Source organism: Gymnogyps californianus, chromosome 5, assembly GCF_018139145.2.
Source record: "Gymnogyps californianus isolate 813 chromosome 5, ASM1813914v2, whole genome shotgun sequence".
Classification (NCBI taxonomy): domain Eukaryota; kingdom Metazoa; phylum Chordata; class Aves; order Accipitriformes; family Cathartidae; genus Gymnogyps; species Gymnogyps californianus.
In genome coordinates this window covers 20,694,412-20,717,842 of record NC_059475.1, presented here as the reverse complement: position 1 = coordinate 20,717,842, position 23,431 = coordinate 20,694,412, and the positions used below count along the sequence as shown (strand labels likewise).

Here is a 23,431-nt window from a genome sequence, read left to right as displayed (position 1 = left end):
CAGATTTATCTGTGTAGTTCAAGGCCTCTCTGTACCAGATGAGTTTGTACTGAAATCTCACACCATCCCACATGTTCTCCTGGAGGAGACACTAAGATTATTCTTATTCTTTTTAACAGAATCTTCTTACTTCTTCGTCAGCTAATGCTGATTTTCTTCCCCTCAGCACTGAGGAACAATTGCTAACTACATCTGTTTCTCACAGAAATTTCAAAGCAGTGTTGCGCAGCATGATTCAGGCATGCACACATGGTAGAACTAGATAGAATTAGACATTTGTGTTTATCCAGTTAAAATACTGGTTTCTTTTCCTGTGATTGCTTTTTAATGTACTGGCTGCACATTGTCTCTATCCCTGCCACGCAGCCCTCCTTCTCATCATCAAACTCAAGCTGCTGAGCCTTTTCTTCTCTTCTGTCAAGTCCTTCACTAAATTCTGGTTTTCCTTCTTCTGTAAGGAGCTGCCCTGAACCTTGGTTCCCACCTTTGCCAGCAAGTAAAGCTGATGCAAAGCAGTACTCACATAAAATGTAGCTACCCTGTAGACTGGACAGGAGGATAGAATCCAGCCTTCCCACCATCTCTCTGCTTCTTGGTGCTCTTGAGTCTCCAGTGTATGCTCTAGTCCTGTACCCAGCCTTAGTAAAGCTTGCTTATCTGGTCCCTTTCCATTATGGACAGCTGTTTTCCTCTGTGGCAGCCTCTTCCTGATGCTCTTGTGGAGCATTTCCAGCTCCTCCTTCATCCCTTTCAGTGATTACGTAAAATCTGCACTGCTGCAGTAACAAAGTCCATTGGTGACCTCAGCCTTCATGTTATTTATAGCAAAGGTAGACTCTCCTGCAGCGCAGGCACTTGCCATCAGAGCTAGAGATCCTGAGTGATACAGCTCCCTGTGAGCTTATGGTGGTAGCGGTATTCCCGCATCAAGTGAGATTCAGGCTACATATTGGAAGATCTCCTTAACAGTTAGGCTGTGCTCTTGTGTCACTATCCTATCTACACTGTCCTGAGAGACCCCTAGTAATGGTGAGGGCGTAGTCCTCCCATGCAAACGCCTTCAAGAGTAGCACAGGGATAGAAATCACCCCTCCAGTCAGAGAGGTGGCATAGTTGATCTCTCCAGGTTACTTCTACACCTATTTCACACAGTCTCTCTTTTTGCTGGCAGTTCCCCCCTTCCTTATTAAAGATTTTTCCCACACTGAAGCCGTAAAGTGGACCACCAGCATCATTTTTTGTATGCAGTTCAGTCATCCCCTTCTGCTGCTTCTCCATCAGGGAAGGTGAAAGGCAGAGGAGGACCTGCAGTCACTTGCATCTTGCAGGACTGGTGCAGGGCCATTGCATGTTTCTAGGTAACTTTTCAGGCAGGTGTTCATGAGCTCAGCAGTGATGTAAGTGTGTGTGTGTGTGTGCGCGCGCGCGCGCGCAAATCAGTCCGATACTGTCTGATGGCTTTCAGGGGGCCAATGCTAAACATCTCTGAAGTCAGACCTCCTGCAAGATTCCTGAACTGAGATGCCCAAGTCAACATGTTGCAAATTTCTTCTCTGGCCTCAGACTCTTGACTTTGCCTTTTCCACTTCCAGTCAGCTGACTTCAATTGGGGAAATACTGAGGCTAATGTACTGAAACACTGATCAGCAATGTTACGTGAATCCAAGTGATTGATTGATGGAATTTCAGCCATTGACTTTGAAAACATGAGTAAGCTAATGTTAATCTACAGATGTTGTATTAACACTGAGTGATTTCCCAGTCCTCATTAGCAATATGCTTTGATAAGGGTAGAAGGTGTTAGCTATAGTTTCCCTTCAGTAAGCTGTTTAATCATTGGAGCTTACTGGCAGTGGGATTTGGGAAACTTACACAATCACAAAGTGAATTAAGAGTAATACAATACTCTCCCTCTAGCTTCTCCGGGATAGTGCACGGGGAGGGAATGGGTTCAGAGCTGCTCTGTTCCCCCATTTAAGTGGCACTGGTGTGCTCCCGTGAGGACTAAGCAGGAAGCTGCTGCCTCCTTAGTCAAGATCTTCCTCGTTTTCGGGAGCACACTTATACCAGCTCTCCTGCCGTGATCAGCACATGCCGGTGAACTTGTTATAGCATGTTCGGCAGCGCGTTCTCGCTGGCTTACTGAGATCTGATCCAAAGCTTACAGCAGATACGGGGAAGATTCATGGACTTCTTCAGTGGCCTTTGGACTACTCCATGGAGGCAAAAATACAACGGCAATAGATACATGGGTGAGAGGATTCTACATTACCACCACATTTCACTCTGAAGAGATGGCAGAAGAGATTCTGCAGCCCAACCCTGTGCGTCCCAGAGCAGTAAAATCAACATGAATCCTACTTAATAAGTAATTCAAAAGCACTTTCTGGTTTGTGAATCATCTGCATCTCAGCCTTTCTGAGGATCTTGGGTAATGAGATGAGAACAGTGCCGCTTCTGTGGTCATCTCTACCTGCTCACAGGGCTGCCAGCCTGCTCTGGCCCCAATTCCCAGCTGCTCTTTTAAAATGCTCTCTGCCACTGAGCAGTTCTCATCTAGAGATCTCAGACATGAAGTAATCCTCCTAGCTTTTCCAGAAAAAAGCCGACTACCATTAAACCTGTTTTACAGGTGAGCAGGCTGAGCTCCATTCTGCCTGAGATCACAAAGCGTTATTTAGGGCCAAACTGCCTGGGCTGACACGTTCCCACAGCAGGGATGACCACCTAGGAGGAATATTAATCTCCTTCTTTAGAGGAAAAGAGTGCCCAGGCAGAGGGGAGGGCTGGCCACAGAGACTCTGTTTACATACATGCTTCGCACATGACTACAAAACAAATAAACCTTGCTGGCTGCATGGCTTGAATCCAGGTGTCCCTCAGATGAAGACAGAAGCATAGGGTAAGCCAAAACGCCGTGCTGGGCCCTTTGTGCTGAGCCATCCGGCAGGTGGGAATGTAAAACTCCGCCTGATTGCTTATGCCTGAGTCACCTCCTTTAACATTTGTTATTGCCTAGTGTGTTAGCATGCTGCCTGCTGGATAATAAATGACTTCATTCGCTGCAGCAGTGAGGACACTATTAAAAATTAACCCTGGCAAATGGTCCTGCATTTTTTTTTTCAGTCAGAGCCAGACAAGGGGGAAGAGGAGAGGAGTGCTATTGAAATCTGATTTGCAGAAAAGGCAAGTGGTGAGTTTTTATTAATGGGGATGGTTCAGGCTTTAGTTTAATCACTGCAGTTGTTGGCAATCCATGATCAAAATTCAGAGGGCTTAAGGCACGTAGTAAAGTTAAAATCAGTGCAAGTAGAGAAGACTCAATAGGCATGTTGCAGGGGAGGTCAAAAAATGGGATAAATGGGGATTAGCTAACAGTAATTAGTAATGCTAACATGTAACTTATGACCTGTTTGCAGAAATAAATGAATTTATCACATGGATGTTATTACCACGTATAAGGAATGTGGTCTGTAGATGAAACACTCTTCAGTTTTGGTTCATGTATTGCACCCTTTTCCCACAGTATCACGCTTACAACCATACCCTATCTATAGCAGCATGCAGAGTATATTTACAGAAATGAAGGGTTTGCATTAAAAATCTGAGGAAATAGATCAGCTGACAGACAGATCCCTCGTTTTCTTGGCTTCTGTTGCCTCCAGCACCCACACAGTATCCATCAAATTGTCTCAAGTCAAACCCTTGCAGGCTGCATTTGAAGCTTGGGCAAGGAGCCAGGCAGGCTTAGAGAGCAGACCTTTCTGTCCACATGCACTTCCTACCGTCTGTATGCTGCAGCCTGGAGCAGGGGAGCTCAGCTTTAGGCTCAACAAAAAATACCTCCTTACTCCCTTTGTGTCGCTCCAAGAACGGGATTTGATCTGAAGCCTGCTGATGCTCATATTAATGATCCCGTTGTTGACACAAAAATTGCACCTTGTTCTGAGACATCATTCAGCTGGCTTTGGTACAGCAGTGAGCAGCATGCCCCATCCTGAGCCCACGGTTCCTCAGGGCTGTCCCAGACCCTTGAGCAGCTCCATCTGTAGATGGGTTGATACCCATAGATAGTCTAGATGGTAACATAAACTGTAATGCCAGGTGCAGTGACTATGCAAGCAGACCTACCCTCTGGCTGGCATACTTTTCTCCAGAAGCATATCGTAGTTGTTGATTTCACAAGCTGTACTGCGATATGATGGCACCTATCAAAGGGCCAAGCTGAGGTCTGCATGTTTGTACTGAGTCACCTGCCCATCTCCAGGTGGCAGAGGTATTTTAAAATGTCAGGCTTAAGTAGATATTATGCTGCAGTAGGAAAGATGATATATTTGTAACGATAAACAGTGTTACGAATTTGCTGGATGAAAGGTACTCAGATGTTGCTATGTCCAAGTTGGAGATGTTTCCTACTCTAAGATCTTTCCTTACCTGTGGCATTTCAGGGACCATGGTTGAAATATTCCTCAGATTAATTCCTGCTTTTTATTTATTTGCTCTCCTTTATCTCTCCATCCAGACAGAGCTTTGTCAGTAGCCCTAGTCCCTGGCTATCTTGATCAGCTATCCAAGCCCCCAAGCACCAAATGCCTTCTGATCCCTCGTCCTACCCATTGCATCACCAGGGAGCGTGCCTCCAGAACAAGCAGCCCTGGTTCCCATGTATCTGGGACTTGGCCATGAACCATACCACACAGCAGGAAGGCTTCCAGACTTATCAGCAGGGTAAGGTGGTCCCAGGGACCTCTGTTTCTCAGCAGCTAAGATGTTTGCCTAACGTCTTGGTTAAAAAATGGGCATATCAGAAAGTTGTGCTTGCAAGTATTAGGATACTCCCTGAACATATTTCCTAGATAGCCACTGTATAAACGGTGAGGAAGCCATTCAAGCATGTGATCACAAACAAGAAGGTGTGTGGTGTGGTACAGGATCTGCCCTTGCTGGGATGTTGACTCCGTGACAAACAGGGTTTTTCACTCTGTGTTTTAAGATCCTGTACTCATTGCACGCAGCAGGCAACAGTTTCACTGAACTCTTGCTGCAGCCAAGCATGCTGCTGGAACAAGGATTTTATTTTAATGATCGCTGACCAGGAGTTATCACAACGGTTGTCAGCCAACACAACAACATTTTATAAATATGGTCTTTGTGGAGGTGGTAGTTTTGGAAAGCCCAATAGCTTAAAGTTAGTTTGGCACCTCTTTGTAGGCTAGATGGTGGATGTGATCTGAAATCACTTCCTTTAACTTCAATAGGTTTGGGATCACACTGATGGTTTGGGGTTTTATTTATTTATTTATTTCCCCCAGTCTTTATATTTCACTCTCCAGGTTGCCAAGGGCTGGACGTGTTGTGATGCAAGTATCTCAAAGAAGAAAGAAGTGTCCTACGCCAACAGCTGTAGGTATACATCCAGCTGCTCAATTCTCTAGAAAAGAAAGTTGTGAACTGCACCTGGAAAATTTGCCTTCCACAAACCAGGAGCTAGCCAGTAAACACTGAATACATAGTTAGGTGCTGCACATTTGTGTTTCCATTGATTCTTAAGGAGCATGAGAAGGAAATGTATTTTTAACACTAGTTTAACTTGTACCCTGATCTGCTACTGCAGGGAGTAATCAACTGATAACTTAGAAATTAGCCAGCTGCCAGTGTTTGGTACACAAGATTACTGTGAATGGTCTGTTAATGAATGTCCCTGTGTTAGCACATCCACAGCATGGCATAGGGAGTGACCAGTGTAGGGCAGGACAGGGGAGGCTTGTGTGCACTCCAAGGAAGACAGGTTCTGGCAGTGGTCATGTGTTGGGAGTTGTTGGGGGGACACATATTTCACCATATTGCTTGGTAGTATTTTAGACATATCTGTCTACATTGGCCTCTACTACAAAGTAGCAAGAGCCAAACACTGTACAGAGTTGTGTTAGTGTAATGCTAATGCAATGCATGAACTTCTGCTCATCTCATTACGGCAATACTTTTGAATAAATCAAGTCTCCGCATCCCATCATATTAGAAAAGGGCAGGTGCAAATCCAGCACTGGTTTTGCTCCCTTTATGTTTACCCAAAGTTCAGATCCAAATGGAAACAGAGATTGTTAAAGGTCCATCTCCATTGCTAACAATGGTGGGCAAGGCTGGAAATGCAAGGTCTTTGCTCAGACTGTAGGAAGTGAATGGAGATGAGTCACAGTACTACAGGAGCATCATGGCTCCTACAGATAACAGTAGTTTGTGGTCACAAGAGGATTCTCATTCTGTATTTCTGTCTTCTGCTGAAGGGATTTGCTCAACCCAAATGCACACCACTCAGCTCAGGCACTAGGAGTTTCTATTAAACCACTATAAGGGTTTACCCTAGGGTCTCTTCAAAGGTGTTTCAAGAAAAGAGGATACTGGGATGGAGTGCTAGCCAGAAGTGCAAGCATGCAGGGATAAAGTGCACGTTTTCATGGCCAAAGAGCTGGCCTACAAGCACAGCTGGAGTCCCTTGTAGCAGACAACATGCCATGTTCACCGCCACGCACTGTCACCGGCCAGTGGGGCTGCTGACAGATCCAGCCTTGAAAACAGTCAAGCAAGGCATTTGAGGTAGGCGTGAGATTTGTGTGGACTGGGATGTGTTTTGTGGTTTTCGGTACTCTGAAACACTACCTGAGCATCTGTCTTGGTCTCACCCAGCATGCTGAGTTAGGTAACAGAGCTGAATTTTACTGAAACTTCTAGCCAGTGCATAAAAAATACAGAAGCATACCAATAATCCATCTTCTCTCATCACTAATCTAATTTAGCTGCTGGAATAACGAAGTACATAGTCTTATTTCTAAGCACAGATTATGCAAAATCAGAGCCAGGGCTGTAAGGAGAGTATTTGGAAATCAGGTCTCTCCTGTCATTTTGAGGACAGGGAAACATCCTTCGCTCTCTATGAGGATAGGATTCCTTCTAGTAGTCTAGAGGAAGTTACACACAACGATGATCCAAATACAGATGAATCCCAAGGCTTTCCAAAGAGGCTATCCATGGAAAAGGCAACCTGAGCCCCTTGAATTCTAGGGAAAATCCCAGTACAGGATGGTGGTGTGTTGCAGTACTTTTCATTCCTGTGTAGTATTTGCTGGACTTTAATCCAGACTGCATGCAGCAGAAGCAGATGTGTAGGGTCAAGGGTTCCTTTGACAGAGCAGATAGGAGCATTTTTGCCTTTGCTCAGCTCATCCACTGATGCTGAGCCAGAAGCAAGAACAAATCACCTACTAGACCATGGAGCTGAAACACCCCTGGGAGCACCAGGAATGGGCAAGGCACTTGAGGCAAAAGAAGCACTTTGGCTCTTAGCATGTTAGGACAGAGAGCCATGTCTTCTAGGCTATAGATGCTGGCCCTAGGATTACATAGGTGTGCATGGGGATGCACAGGGTATGCAGCGTTTGTTCCAATCTACAGAACTGCCTGACCCCTTATCTACCTGCTGACTGCCTCCCTCCGCTACTGCAGACTGTGCCCCAGCCATCCCATTTCCTCCCCTGTAGGGCTGGGATTGGTGAAGGACTTTTGCCAGAGCAGTTGTCTATAGCATGGCTCGCAGCGGTGCTGTTGCTGTGATGGCTGAAAGCCTTGGTGTACATGAGTTGCATTCAGAGTAAGCTTTGAACTGTGCAAAGTGCATGCAAACTAGTGGTGTAATGGCATGCAAACTGGTGCTTTGCCCTGATTAATTTTTTTGAAAGCTCCAATTTCTCCACTGCTTCACACGATATATCGTCACTTACACTGATGGGAAGTGAATATAAATTGACACCTTTCTGATTTGGTAACATTTTGTGGTGGCTTTGCATTGGCACAAAAAGCAAGTACACATTGCAAAGCTGCTGGTTCCCCTGCCTGAAGACAGCTAGATAAATTTCACAGCTAACGCCTGCTTGGCAAAACAGACCTAAAAGCACAGTGAGGCCACAGGTTTCTTTACACTGCAAAGAACAAGTGATGCTCCTGAAAAACTATGGTGAAACAGCCATTGACCTTAACTCCTTTCCAACATCAATTACTTTTTCTCTTAGTTTAATGTTCAAAACAAAGTTGTAACTCAATCATTGACCGTGGAATTCATCCCAAAAGAACTGCAAGGACCACCAACAATGTGGACCAGGTGTGAATTATAAATAGCATCAGCAAGAGGCCTTCTGTGTCCGAGGGGCATTAATCCCGCAGCCAACGCTATCCCTTTTATATTTTTCTTTTAAGCCTGCCATTTTTAAGCCCTCTCAGCAAGACCTTCTCTTGCTGAGGATTTCTACCACACCAAGCACTGTGATGCCCCTAAACTGAATGAAACCCCTATAGTGGTACTACAGTTGTAACAAGGTTGGGGTTTGTACCTACCAGTTCTTTAGTAAAAACGACCATCTGGCAGCTGTAGGGCAGCTTTAGACTTGTCCCATACAGTGGAACAGGGTGCCATACCCTGGAAAAGCAGATGTGTGCAGATAGCATCCTTGAGCTTTCCAAAACCAGGAAACAGTTTGACGCAAAAGAAACTGAGAAAGGTAGATGGCCTTGAAGAGAGACACAAAAAAATAATCTTTATTTTATACACAGGCGTTTCAAGTTACCATTGATTCATCTTGAGTCAGGAATGATATAAACAAGGGAGTGCAAGCATGCTTTTCTGGCTCTCAATATTTTTTCAGATAAAAAAGCCTTCGTTTCCTTTTTCCTGTAAAAATGGGAAGGGAGAGAAATCTTATATTTATTTATTTATTTATTCATTCGTTCATTTACAACTCTTCATTAAAATTAAGGCAGAGTTAGGAGATAAGCCTTTCTGGAATTAGGAAATCCTGGCTCGGTGGCTCAAATATTAATACAGTGCCTTATCTTACCTTTGCTACCTCATGTCTTTCATCCCGATCAGTCATCCCGACTGCACTTTAATGCAGCCGCTTGTGGGTAGAATCACTTTGTCGTGAACCAAAACCTGGCTTTCTAAAGCAATAGGACAAAGGAAGGAAAGAGACCTCTGGTGTGGCATCTGCACTGGGTATTGCCTAAAAGTGAGTGGGATTCCACTGGAGTTCTTCCCTCCCAGCAGAGCTGAATCAGGGCTTAAGCTAATGAGATATCCCAACACAATTGAAGCCTGTCTTAAGCTTACCTTTTCTCTAAGAGACCCTTCACCATGAGAAGGTGCCATTTGCTGTTTTTATTGCCTTCTAGTACCTCAAAAACATACCCCAAAACTCTACCAAGCCAAGGAGGGGGTTAATTTTCCTTGAGCGAGCATGCAGCAGTGAGAGGAGACAGGCTCTGTCACTCAGGACCTAGCTCAGGACCTCGGGAGCACGTGGTCACCTTCAGATGCCACACACAGTTTCTGTATGACTTTGGTGACATCAGTAGTTTGGTTTACTTGTTCACAGAAGCAAGGACAAAGAAAAACTCTGATCGCCCATCTTTCAGTGTGAGTTAAAATACTCTGTAAAAACGGTTAGCGAAAGTTTTTCTAGGTCTAGTTCAGCTTGAAAAGATACAGCTTTGTACAAAATGCCATACGTTGCCTGACAAAGCTTTCCTTTCAGATTGCAGTTTATGAATTCACATAAGCCTGTGAAAAGGAGCAAAAACAAATGCCTGGATTCAGTGAGTCAGAGAAGATGTTTTTTTAACTGGATCCTCTCATTGCCCTTTCTTTTCATGCCAGGTGCAGTGACAGCAAAATAAATTCAATTCACAGACTCCTATCATCCTCCGGATCTTTGGATCAGTTCTTACTCCTTCCTGGACTCATTCATCACTTGAGGATGAAGTCCTAAACACCTGCTGTGGTCGAAACTGTTTTTACATCATCTTCTGAACGCAGTGATTTCAAGCACATGAAATCATGAGGTTAATGCCATAGTCAAGACTTCAACTAAAGCTCTTTCTGCAGGCCCGAGCTTTTTTTTTTTTAAATGCCATGGTAGTTTCTAGTTCTTAACTGATAGAGGAATTACCAAAGGCAGTCAGTACTGCTTATCATGCAGTACAAGAAGATGGGAGAGTTATCCAGCAGAGCAGCAGTCTGGATGGGGGTAGCAGTACCATAGTATGAATTCCTCACTTAGTCTCAGATTTTTGTCTTGTATAAAATGGCGATGAATATCCTTGCTCTGTATTGTCTACTTGGAATAATAAGCTTCTGGAGGCACACCTTTTACTATGCATGGTATTCATCTGGTAGCATTAGCTGTATTGACACCTTTTTGGGTAAAGATTAAGAATAGTTGAAAATCAAACCCAAATGGGGCAAGCCTGAAGATCATCTATGTGTGGACTTACTTACAGCTGAAGTAATTCCTGTTCCTCTGCTTTCAACAGAGATGTATAACACTGTGGCGGTGGTAGGATGGCTAATGAAAACTGCACAGAAATGGAAGTTATCCAGGGGGAAAGCAAAATTGCAGGAGTTTAATACACTTTACTTGGGAACTGAGTAATTTCTGCCTTGCTGTAATGAAAGAACATCTTAAACAAAATTGTCACATTTGGGATGATGCTACAGAAATAGAGGATTGCAAATGCACGCCAGTTCTGAAGAAGCTGAGAGACAAGTGAGAGGAGATGTAGGCTAACACACACTCATCAGTCTGACCCCTAACAGTATGTAACATTTGAGAACAAATTTTGACTGTAAGCATAATTAAAGACATGGGAAAATGTGGCAAGAGTTTACCAGAAGTGGATTATATCTACCTCTGGTAAGAGGACTAGTCTTCTAAGATGAAAAAAATACTACTAATTTGGGACTTTAGGACAGCCTTCAGTACTGTGTCCCAAAGGAAATTGGTAGTTCTGCTGGAAAATGGATTCTCACAAGACAAAAAGGTGATTACAGGGCTGTCCAATGGGGAGAAGAGATCATGCTGCAAGGGGGACTATCAGGCTGAAAGACAGTTTGTAGTGGAGGTTCTTATGGACAATACTCATCTTAATTTCTGTTAGTGCCATTTGGAAAAGACAGAAGCATGCTAATGACATTTGCTAATGATTAAGGGGTATCATCAGAGGAAGATGGGAAGAAGGGAATGGGGTAATAGGAATAGAATAAAATGTAGTGGTACACAGTACAGGGTCACATACTTACAAAACCTTTTACTACAGTGGGGACTTCATTCCACTTGCCTTTGCAACCAGGGAGGACAAAGAAAAAGAGGAACCCCATCTTAATAGTCGATGATTATGAGCGACCAATTTGATATCACCTTGATAACGTGACCCCAGGATATACCAGACATTTACAGTACAGAAAGGAGAGTATTTATTCCACTGCACAAGACATCTGGAGTAAATTATACTGTTCTGGTCACCCATCTTCAAGAAAGAAAAGCTGGAAAAGAAAAAACAGGATGATACAAAGAATTGCAAGCCTGTCTTTAATGACAGGAGATTTTGAGCTTGGCTTGTATGACCTAGCAAAATAAATGTCGAGAGGAGATGACAGTGGGCCCTATAAATATATCACGAATGCAAACATCAGAGGGGAAGAATTATTTTAAGCTGAAAAATAATTTGGCAAAAGAACAAGTAGGTATAACTTGGCAATAAATAATTTTAGCCTATAAATTAGGAGGTCTGTAATCTTCAGAGAGAGGCTTTGGACCAATCTTTCAGAATAGGGAGGAAGAGACTGACAGGTATCTAAATGACTCTGATGTAGTTACCTGCAATAGTAGAAAACTGGTTCCTCTGACCAGAAAGCCCCTTCTGGTCCAGTGTTTCTAGGTTGTAGTACAATGGAATTCCTAAATGTTAATAATGCAAGTGGCAACAGCAATTAGCTATTAATCAACAATATTAATTAGTGACTGGGATGACTGGATGTTGCTTGTGACTGGATAAAAACAGGAGGACAGATGAATCTCCTCTGTGTAAGATAAGACCCCAAAGGAAAAGCATGTCCATCTAGGCTTGGTTTTCAGAGAAAGTTTCACCTGATTCCTGTTCATTTGGGTAGCACCAATATAATTAATCCAGACGAACCTATTTTGTGGAGTTCCTGTGATGGTGAGATCAGAATCAGGTCCAACATCTCCAAATAGGTCCAGGGTATGCTAATGATCAATATTAAGATTTAAAAATTTTAAACATTTCTTGGCAAAACTGAAACATAACTTTTCTCTCCTATAAAGCTTCAGGAATGTACAATGTGATTCCTGGATAGAGATCACATCAGCTCCACAGTTATTAATTTACAGGTTTCTCACTGACCTTAGCTCAGCTCTGGGAATGGTGCCAGCACAATTGCAGTAACTCTGAACAGGGCAGACATAAAGCTCCTCTATCTACCCTGAAATTGTGCCAGATTTTTCTCTTGCTCAATGATGGAAAAATGCATTTCTTCTTTGATTGGTTTCAAATAGTTCAGGCTGAGTTGGTCCTAACAAGATTGTTTCCAGCAAAAGAAGGAAAAGAAGTAATCTACCATGCAGATGTGTGCATACGCAATACACTTACTCCATAAATAACCTTTGGGAAGTGTGTCCCAGGAAGAGGTGTGGGGGGAAACTGAGTCCAGGTGACTTGAGCTAGTTACCTGCAAGATAAATGGCAGAGCTGGGAATAAAATTCAAGGGGCAGATGCTTGATTCGGTGTTGTTTTCACTGAATCACGCTACCTTCCTGGAGCACGTCAAGACCAATTGCCTTCCTTCCTGTGAAGATGGGCAGCTGGACTGCAATGACACCAGGTGGAGCTGAGTGCGCTCATCACCTTGGAAAATCAGGCCCCTGGTGATTTTCTCTGACGTTAATTGACCGTCAGACCCTGCAAGAGGGGAGTCAACACATTTCCTGACCTATGGTCTAAGATAGTATTTTCCAAACCCTAGAGTAAATTTAATGTTGTTGCAGAGGAAATGCTGATGCAATCCACCAGCAGCTGCTGCTTTCCAACATCCTCGCAAAGGTACAGTATATACTGGAGGTGTGAGGGGGTGAGCGCATGCAAGTAGGGCATTCAAAACCCCAGCCTCTTCTAAATGGCAGGCAGGACTCTGCATCTTCCCTCCAGACCTCCTACCTTCCTGCCCCCAAGAGAAACACTGCTAAGGGCTGCTCCCAAGAAAACACTGGGTACCATCCTGAAAGTAAACCCCTGAAAAAGCAGGCTTTTTGTATGGGACCACTGAGAGCGTGATTGCATTTTCCTAGGTGCCTGATTTATGAATCCTATACCTAAAGTGTGGAAATGTGGATTCCTCCTAAGTGCGAATGAGAATGGTAAGAGCAATGTTCTGAATAAATAGATTGTGATGAGTCTAAAAGATCACGTAATGCATGTGTTCAAACAGGCAAATTTAATTTATGGATAGATGAGTCTGGATGATTGAATTAACCTGGTTTAATGAATTACTGCCTCTCAGTGGAGCTGTGAAAACTGACTGCATTGTGCTTTAGTCCCTTGCTTTTTTAAATAAATCGTATTAAGGGAAAGCAAACACGTTTGGTTTAGAGAGTGGAAGGGCTATTAACGTGGTCAGTTAAGATGGCTCTGCAGATGATGGTAACTCATTAAACCACAGGAAGTCAATGCTGAATGCTAGCCTGTCTGTGCCTTGGGTGTGCACTTGGCACTGCTGGCACTGTGATTTTGTTATGTCCCAGAAAATCCCGCCCCCCCCCCCCGAAATTAATAAATATTCTTTATTTGTATCAGGGTTGAATAGTGAAAAAGGAATATTATGATGCCATGGCAATCTCCAACCAGGAGATGGTGAATGGCAAAAGAATAGCACATTGCTGCTCATGGAGCTGCACCGGAGTTGTACTCTTGCACCAACAGAGATGTTTGATCATGTCACCAACAAAAGCTGAACCACATCTGTTGGATCCAGATTATGACAAACTTCATTCTGCCATGTCCTATCTTTTGACCACTCTGGTCTGGAAATTTAGTCTTTTAATCTGTTTGTTTCTTGGTTTTTTTAAATGCAAAATGATTTGGTGAAACCAGCCTTGTTATGCATCACAAGTCGTATTTTTCAGTCCGCAACACAGCCACTCACCACTTGAGCTAACGGAGTGATTGCCTCAGGGAAGCTATTCCCTGTATACAGGCTAACTGCAGGCGTGTGGAATCACGTTTGTGCATGATGGTGGTGTTAGTTATCCGTCAGCCCGCAAAGGTTTCAGATGCTGTTGGGAACAGAGATGCCCCCAACGCCCTCCTACTGTCACCCCGACTCCTTCAGCCGTGTGGTCACCTGCCACGCAAATCCCACGTGGGGTCCTGCTGCTTTTCCCGTTCCGTTCTTGTCCTTAATGCCGCGCCCACCCCTGCTCTCCCTACTTTGCTCCTGCTGTTTACATATCCACTCTTCCCCCTGCAAGCATCCTCCTCCGCTCTTTCCAGCCAGGATCCCTTCCTGCCTCGGAAGGATCCCCAAACTCTATTCCTCCTCCTCACCCAGGCAGCGGGGAGGCTGCGTCTCTTCTCGGTGTCCACAGCACCCTCCGGCACGTCGCTGTCGCTGTCGCTGCTCAGGGTGCTACCCCGGCCTCAGCTCTCAGGCGGGCCCGGTGGAGATGGGGAGGCTGGTGGGCGGGCACGGGAAAGGCCGCGGGAGTGGGCGGAGCGCCGGCGCCGGGGGCGGAGCAGCGGGGGCCGGGGGCGGAGCCGCGAGCGCCGGGTCAGGTGCCGAGGCCGCGAGCGGTCGCGGCGGCCGTTGCCGGGCGACGGGCAGTCTCCGCGCAGCCCAGCGCCCCCGGCTCGGCCCGGTCGACAGGTAGGAGCCGGCCTCCCCCCGCCGCCACCAGCAGCCAGGCCCGTGCTTCTCGTCCGTGGGAGGGAGGGAGGGAGGGAGGGAGGGAGGAGGGAGGGAGGAAGGAAGGGGATAGTGGGGGTAGTGGGGGTGGCAGCGGCAGCGGCAGCCTGGAAGTGGCTTTGTGTGCGTGGTGGGTGTGGGGACTGGCGTAAGGGGGGATTTCCCCTCTGTTACCTAGTATTCGTACACGTACGTTTAACGGCCTTTAAAAAAGGCCTTTGTGGTGACCAAGTTGACTGGTATGGTACACGTGTAATGCGTCCCAGGGCTTGAAGACCCCAAGAGTGTGCGTCGCTGTAGCAAGACCTAAGCAGAGGTGGAAAGCACCTGAAGGTCTCTGTTTATGTCGGTGTTGACAATGAATCTGGTAGGTTTAACGATGTGTTTAAATTTTATGCTTTGGTAGAGCTCTGAGGAGAAAAATGCTGATGAATAAATAGTCCTGGCCACTTGCAAATTGTAGAAGCATCCCTGGGTATTTCAAGTTGAGAGAACATGGCTCCTCCATAGTGCCTCCTCAGCTTCTCTTGAATGACTGAAGAGACTTGTCAATGCCAAGTTTATAGGCTTTAAGCTTTGTTCAGCTTCTTGCAGAAAGGGCTCAGGTATGGTACCTGTCCTACTTAATGGGCTCTTTGTGTTATGGAGAATGGTTTGGGGATGAACCCACTGTCAGCAAGAGACTTGTGATACTTGCCTATAGTTTTTAGCAGACAGCAATTAGTTAATTGGATATCTTAAGCGCTCCCTTTGGCCTGCCTGTGAGGCCTGTGCTATTCTGGCTCTGCACCCATCTTCTATAGTCATTGTTTCCTGATATAAATGTTCCTGCTCACCTATTTTTTTCTATTCTGACTGCTTTTACAAGGCAAAATTTTCTGATGAGTGATACAGTGAAAATGTATTAAATGTTGACTTCAGCCTTTTACCCCATGCTAGCCTGATGGTGATGTTTTCTCTAATGCAGATTCAACTTACTCCTACAGCCTGGGAAATGACTGTTCTTTGAGTAAATAATTGTTCAGTAAATAACTTTTTTTGCAAATATGTAGATTCTTCTGTAGCAAATCTTCCACCTTCTCATGATCTCCATGGGAAACTGTTTTCGGTTACACTTTCATTAAGCTCTTCTAGGCTGTACTGCTTCATGTCCTGTTACACTTTTAAGACCTATTGAGCATGGACTTCTGCTGCTACAGTGGATAAAGTACTCTTTTATTATTAATTGTGGAATGCTCAGAGTCTCTGGGTTTGTTTTGGCTTTGTTTTTTTTTCTCTTGAAGATCATGTTCTTACTGTTGTTTTAGCAGGATATGGAGCAATCAAATAAGAAATCGCACTATGAGCACCTGCGTCATTCAAGATAAATGGAGATGAACGGCTGTGATTGATTAGTAAATTAAAATCTCTGTAGAAGAGGGATGGGAAATGAAAGACGCAGAACAGCAGTGGCATTGGAAGAAAAGGTAAGATAATTTCAAATGTGCAAATGACTGAATATGTTTCAGAACTTTTTTTTTAAATTACTCTCCCATTTCATTTTATTTCTCTGTTTTGTGTTAATTTGTCTGATTTGAATTTCCCTGAAAGAACTTGGATTAAAAATGCAACGTTCAGGCATGTCAGATCTCACAGTTACTGTCATTAACAGGTTTTTGTTGGGGGAGGGGAGTTGGGTTTTTTTCCCTGGCCTTTGTGTTCTCTTTCTTGGCTTTAACACTGAGAATTACTATGCTCCTGTAGGTCTGACCTCTCAAGAGATTGATATGTGGATACATCCATCTATGGGCAGTTCAATTCATTAGTTTAATCATACGCTACCATCAGTGGAAGACAGAACAGGCTCTGCCCATGGCCTGGGATGCCATCAGCCTGTTCTTACACAACTCGAGGGACCTAATCCTGTATAAAAGCAGGATTCAGATTCAATGTGAGACCAGACGTGAGTTTAGCATTGGACTGGAGTGATATTATTATTTATTATTATGATGATGCCTGTGCTTATCTAACTGAAGCTCCTTAGGGGACATAGTTAAAGAAACCACATTTGTTCTCTAAGTTTGAAGTAGTATAAAATTTATTGCTGCAAAATAGTAACGTTATGTGATATACCATAAATTTGGGATTGCTGCGTTTGTCACTAATGGGGATGGGTTAATATCTATTCAGGAGGAATTATGAAGAGGTTATTTTTTAAATCAGAAAATTCATGAGCTTTTCACAGACATTAATTTAGGCACATCTGCATAATTTTAATTTGCTAGTAAAATGGTTAGTGTTTTTATACCTTCTGTAGAGTCATATGTTGGCTTGAAAAACAATTGGGAGCAAAACCTATTTTATATCAGTAGGACCACAAGTACTTGCTATAATACAAATCAGAAGATCAGATTTCCCATGGCAGATGTAATAAAGGCTAATGTATCTGTATTAAGAGGAAAAGATTGTGAACCCTGGCCAGTTCAAAGAAGCGTTATCTGATATTTAAAAAAAAAAAGGTTTCAGAAAGCACTCATTCTTTTGGTTGTAATGTCTCACATGAGGAAGCAGCATTTGAAGTATAGCGTAACACTGGCTGTTTATCTTATATTTTTTGCATCTTGAGTTTTAATTTAATTTTTTAGAGTGGAGTTCTAATACTACTTTGGTTTCTCTCTTTTTTTTTTTTTTTTTTTATGTTACTAGCATAAGTAGTGCTTGGGTAAGTTTTTGTTTTATTTTAATAGAGTATCCACCCAAGTTCAAAGTGATGAACGTGGGGGCAAGAAACATATATAGAATGAAAAGCTTTAAGTAAATTATTGCTACTTGAGAAAGAGCATACGGTAGTTCTCTGAAAATATCATCTTGCAGCTAGTCAAAAAGACAAACTGTTAAAACTTCTAAGAAGAGGAATTGAAAACAGCATAAATTCATGTACTGTCTCTGTGGCCATATCTTGAAACTTATGTGCAGTTCTGATCATCCTGGAGGGTAAATGGCAGAACTGAAATTGTTTCCATGAAATACAACAAAGATGAAAAATGGAAAACAGACAAAATAAATGAGACTTTTCAGCTAGAAGAAGAGATGAAAAAGGAGATGATGCAAAAGAAAGCTATAAATTAATGAATGGTATGGACAGATGGATGAGTATATATTCATCCTGTGCATCCTATTTAGCCTATGCATCCTCCATAATTTTATCTAGCTGCTTTTGACCTAATTTATAATTTTAACCTCCACAACAACCTATGCCAGTGTCTTCCACAATTTAAACAAATACGATGCAAAATGCACTTTCTCTTTTTCAAAAACTGCTTCCTGATAAAATTCCTGTGGTTTCTTTAGTCATTGGATGACTATTTGTCATATCTTCAGACATGACAAGACATGACAAATAATTGCTTTCCTATATATCTTCCCAGCTGTCGAACACAACACACCTTTTGGCTTGGGAAGTTACTGAGCAACTGATTGCCAGAAAATAAAACAATATGTCAGGGGAAGGATCGCTTTGGACTACCTCTGCTTCTGATACTGGTTTTTAAGCATCTGACTACAGTAGGTAGCTGGACATCTGCCTTGACCCAGCAGGACTGCTATAATGCAGCCTCATTAGTAGCCTAAATTGATTTTGCAAAGTCCTTTTCACTGTTAGTTTTCTGCCCTTGCTAAAATTTTGGGAGTGTTACTAAAGAAGCTCCTGCGCCATCTTCCACTGTTTAGTTTTTTCCTATGAGTTCAGCTAGAATTCATCTCTTTTTATACAATGTATCCCATGTGAGCAACACATTGGAAATCAGAAACATCCCAGCATTGAAAAAGACTCTTCAAACGGCTTTGCGGTCCATGGAATCTCTTGCTTCAATCAGCTTAATTACCTAATAAAAAGGACTGAAAATTGTTTGGGGACAACAGAGCACTTTGAAACTTAGAAATGCCGTATATGATACATTTTCGTCCTGCACAGAAGTTTGGATTTCAAAGGGCTCATAAATGCAATGCAACAGTAGCTGGAAAAAAAGTCTGTTTTTTATTGTCCTTTTCTTAGCTGGAATCTGGAAATGCTTCTAAATAGTGGTTACTAAAAATGTTTTGAAGACCAAAAACATAGAGTTTTTATTCTCTACAGCTTTGGACTTTCACTTAGTCCTGAGTCCATGGGTTAGAATAGCCTGTGGATGAGCAGCACTGTCATAAGCTTGATCTGAGACTGCGCTCACCTCTGCAGGGAGACACTGCATCTTTTTGTGTCTCGGAAAACTGAGCTGCACTGTGTTATTATTATCCTAATGAATGGAGAGAGCCTGCAAGACCTTCGGGCATGTGGGAGAAATTGGGGAAGGTGCTGGAGAGAGACCAGTATAAAGGTAACTTACCCAGCTTCTTCATAAAGAGGTGGGAGAGTGTCAACTGATGTGAAAGCTTCTTGCCTTAAGCCCTAGATAAAGACAGCAAGGCTAGGTTAAAAGCGGTATTTGTGCAGGGCGAGGTTTTACATGTGACAGGAAAGGATAATTAATGCAACACTAAAGCAAAACTAAGTTTGCAGTGAGACAGGGAACCTTTTCTGTATTGTCCCATCTGTGCAACAATTGATACGGCCTTGTATATAATATTTTTTAAAAGTGAGTGAAATTTTGAGTCTACGTGGGACATATTAACTTATTCTTTGGCTCTCATCACTTACAGAAGATTAATCTCAAACTTTTTGTGCAGTGTGGCCAGCAGTGGAATATGGTATAATCTGTGCAAATCAGTTGACAAATTAGTTTATTCCCTTACCTTTACACTGATAACAGAATATGTCCAAAGGCCTCACCCATCAGCACTAACTCAGGGAGATTATTGCTTGGGTGATGAATTAGCCCTGAGCCACTCAAATCTTGATTATTTTTTTTGTTCCCCACTAAAATTTGATTTCATCATGCTGCTTCTTACTTTTTAAATATATATATTGCAAGCTATGTGCTGAGACAGTATTGTTTATTTTTCCAGATGTTAAACATACATCATAAGTGGAGAGCTCCCTGAAGGTAACTTTTCTTTTAACACACTCAGACTTGCATACAGAGTGGTTGTAGGATATGCAGTGCTGATCTTGGGCACTCAGGCTGTCTGGCTGCCTTTCTTCAGCCCAGCTCCAGCAGCTCAGAAATAGTATGCTGGGATTCATATTTTCAAGTGTTCTCTGTCAAATCGGAAGCTAAAGAAGTAACAACTTGGGCAACTTTTATTTCAATGTGAGCCTTGACCTATGGGACTTTATGTAACGCGGCTGATGAAGAGCAGAGAGATGTTCAATCTGGTTGTAGACCACCTCTTGCAGAGATGTTGTGAGGAAAGAATACACATTTGGGGGAGGCTGGTGGGAATGCTTTTGTTAATACTTTAAATGATACTGGTGGATGCTTTTATCTTGGGTTAGCCAGGTGATGAACTTTGTACTTGGGTCATCCCCCTACTCGCTCTGTGTGAAGCTGTTCACGTGAATGAGTCTTTTCAGGATTGGGACCTGAAACCATAGCGCTGAGTTAGACTTCCTCTTTGAGCTTGGAGAGTACGGATAAGTGCCCACAACATGAAGAGGGGTTTGCGTGCCCTAAAACTTGTCTTGTTTTCCTAACTATATCTGTTGATCTTAAAAAGATACTGACTCTGCAAAACCTTGTTCTGTTTATGTCTTTCCTTGGTATGTCCAGTAATATGCCTAGCATCTGCAATTTAAGTAATTGCTGAATTAGACCTTTTGAATGCTAGGAGAGTAAATGAATGACCTGGCTGATGTTTTAGAAAAAATAATTGTTTGGCTTATTGCTCTTTGAAGGTTAACAGAATATCCAATAGATATTAAGATAACTTGTGGAGTATTAAACATGAGATCAAATCTTAATTCAGCCTGGCAGGATGCACTTACCTGTACATTCTGTCTTCTGAAGTAAGAATAGGATATGACAGGTAAGGCCCAAAAAGAAGGATATTAAGCATTTCCTGACAAAAGACTTCATTAAGCTGGTGCTGTGGTTTAGATTAATATATGTACCTTGGGAATAGTTGAAAAGAAAATAAAAAGTATTCAACTATAATGTTATTAACAAAGCTGAAACTGTAATGTTAGAATTACCTAAACTAATGATTTTCCCCAATCTTCTGCTCCAGTGACATCTACATTTAAGGCAGGATCTGTGTGTGTGACAAGCACAGATATGTTGGTTCCTGTGTACCTTGGCATTAGCTGTCCATAACAGGACCCCTACATAAGGACAGGAGGATTTTAAATAAAGCATCCTTGTTTCTCCCTTATTTAACATCTGGACACTGTTGGATAAAAAGTTGTGGCCATGAAGAGCCAAATGCAGCTTCCTTATCCCTGGCTACCTTGCTAAAGTTAAAATGGTGAGGGACTTACTCTTATCTCCTCCACTATCTGAAATGATCATGAGATCATTTGGCAGCCTTCTGGCAGTGAAGGCATAGGCACCTTGGAGCTCTGTTTTTCCATAACCCCTCTTGTTCACCAGCTACCTCCACATCCTGCCCTCTGCTTTACTTTGCTTAGACTAATTGTGGGGACAGACAGCAGAAGAGCCTCTTGAGACATTTTCTTGCAGCAGGAAGTTCACCTATACAAGAAAAAAAAAAATCTCAATCTGTAGCATCTTGCAGTTTCAGCTAAGGATTTAGATAATCCATGCTCATTCATAGCCACTGTCTGTAGACTTGCACTGCAGAGAGTATCAATGAATGTTTGTAGCCAGACAGAAATTGCCGCTGATCCCTTCTCACCACAGGACTCCAAAAAACAAAAACAATTGATTGGACTTTGGTTCATTGTTTCTTTGACATGTAATAGCACATATAATAGAGAGTGATCTGCTTTTTATCCTACGAGGACAACATTTGACAAGCTAGCTCCAGAATGATTTAATTTAGAGGCCTTTCCAGCACACATGATAAAAAAATTTCTCATCACCTTACAACCTCCTCAGCAGGATCTGGGAAAGTATTATATATCCTGCTTTTTTAATACATGCAATTTGTAGATATATAACGGAGAAATGGGTGGCATTTAAATGCATTGCCTTTTTATTTATTAGTGCAATGTTTTTTAAGAATATGAAACACCTTTTATCTCAAGGGTGTTGGCTCAAACCCACTCTAGGTTTGTAGCATGCATTTTCTTCTCTGGAATCACTGCTGCTTTGGACGATGGCACAGTTTGAACTCAACTCTGTGCATGGGAGTAATACAAAGTCCATGAAGCTCCCAAGAACTTTCCCCGAGGACTGTGTGGGACATAGATCCTGAGGCTTACCTACCATGGTCATGGCAACTGTAGAGCAGGATTTACATGTAATACCAAAGGACTTTCAGGCACTCTTACAGCTTGTAAAACCATAAATAAGGAAGGTAAACAATGACGCAAATCGGTACACTTGCTTTATGTGCAAATTTGGGTGCTTGAACCAAGGCCTCAAATTGGCTGAACGATTAAACAAAACCATCACTGTAAGCATTGGAGTCATTCAATGTTGTTGAAGTCAGTGGATTTTTAATTATGTTAAATGGGATATTGATATCTTGATATTTCAGCATTCTCATAAAAGCTTTTTTTCTTCAGTGGGGCACACAAGTGGAATATTTATGAATGCTCTTTAGAGTGTTTACATGATCCCTTGATATTAAAGTAGCGTTACTGAAGTAGTCGTTATCTCCTTCTGCTTACAAACACAGATTGTTTAGTCATACATGGAAAAGAAAGATTCACATTAATATCAGGTCAGATGTTTTATTTTTCAACTTTTTAGAAGTTGCACCTGCTAAAATAGACTGATGTGTTGCAGGATGCTTTATATTGCATAAATGTAGCAGGACCTGTTTTTGCCATCAGGAGTGGATTATTGTAACAGTAGTTTCCTGATGACATCATAGTAAATTCCAGCTGTCCAAACAGTTATTTTCCAGAGGTTATCTGTAGTCCACTTGCACAAAATTGCACTTAAAAAGGCACTCATAGTTCCCTTGGGACTTATAAACCAAACCTTTTGTCACATCCTTAGTAAACACAGAATTCTTTGTTTTCATTCTGTGGCAGTGGTAACAGTATGGGCACTACTGTAATTTGTGATTCTGGATTAAACAAATAAAAATTACATTATGCAGGGCAAGAGAAATGGAAGTCTGCAGTGCAAGGTTCCTGTCATAAAGGAGTAGCACAATGGTTCTCAAATGTTGGGTTTTTTTTTTTTTTTCTTCTAGAGAATTTTTAGGCTGGTGACATAAAGACAAGGGTGTACAGATTGCAGTACCCTACCTGAAATGGCACTCCTCCCTGACCAGTGGAGCTTTTTGAAGGCATGGGTAGCCACAGAGCGGGAGAGGATGCTGGTTGAGAAGCTGGCCTAAGGGAGTAGAGATTCATTTTTGTATAGGATGTTAATACATAGAGGTATATGTCTTTCCTAGAGGAAATCTGGATTGATTACTGTTGTTTGGGTTTTTTTGTTTTTAAACAGTAACCTAATTGCTTGGACAAGCTCTTTAGGTAATGTCTTGAAGGCTGCATTAGAAATTATCATGCCTAGTCACACAATTCAGAGGGTCTTTCCCAGACTTAAGAAACCATAATTAATATGGAGCCAAAC

General features: G+C 42.6%; 1 protein-coding gene across 1 annotated transcript in view; it reads left to right on the top strand.

Moving 5' to 3' along the window:
- Positions 1-15,120: 15,120 nt before the first annotated feature.
- LRRC56 (leucine rich repeat containing 56) overlaps positions 15,121-23,431 on the top strand; it is a 64,809-nt gene continuing 56,498 nt past the window's right edge. Inside the window, exons 1-2 of the mRNA XM_050897906.1 lie at positions 15,121-15,171; positions 16,112-16,270. Coding sequence (XP_050753863.1) covers positions 16,226-16,270 — 45 coding nt within the window. The 5' untranslated portion in view covers positions 15,121-15,171; positions 16,112-16,225. The remainder of the gene's footprint in view (positions 15,172-16,111; positions 16,271-23,431) is intronic.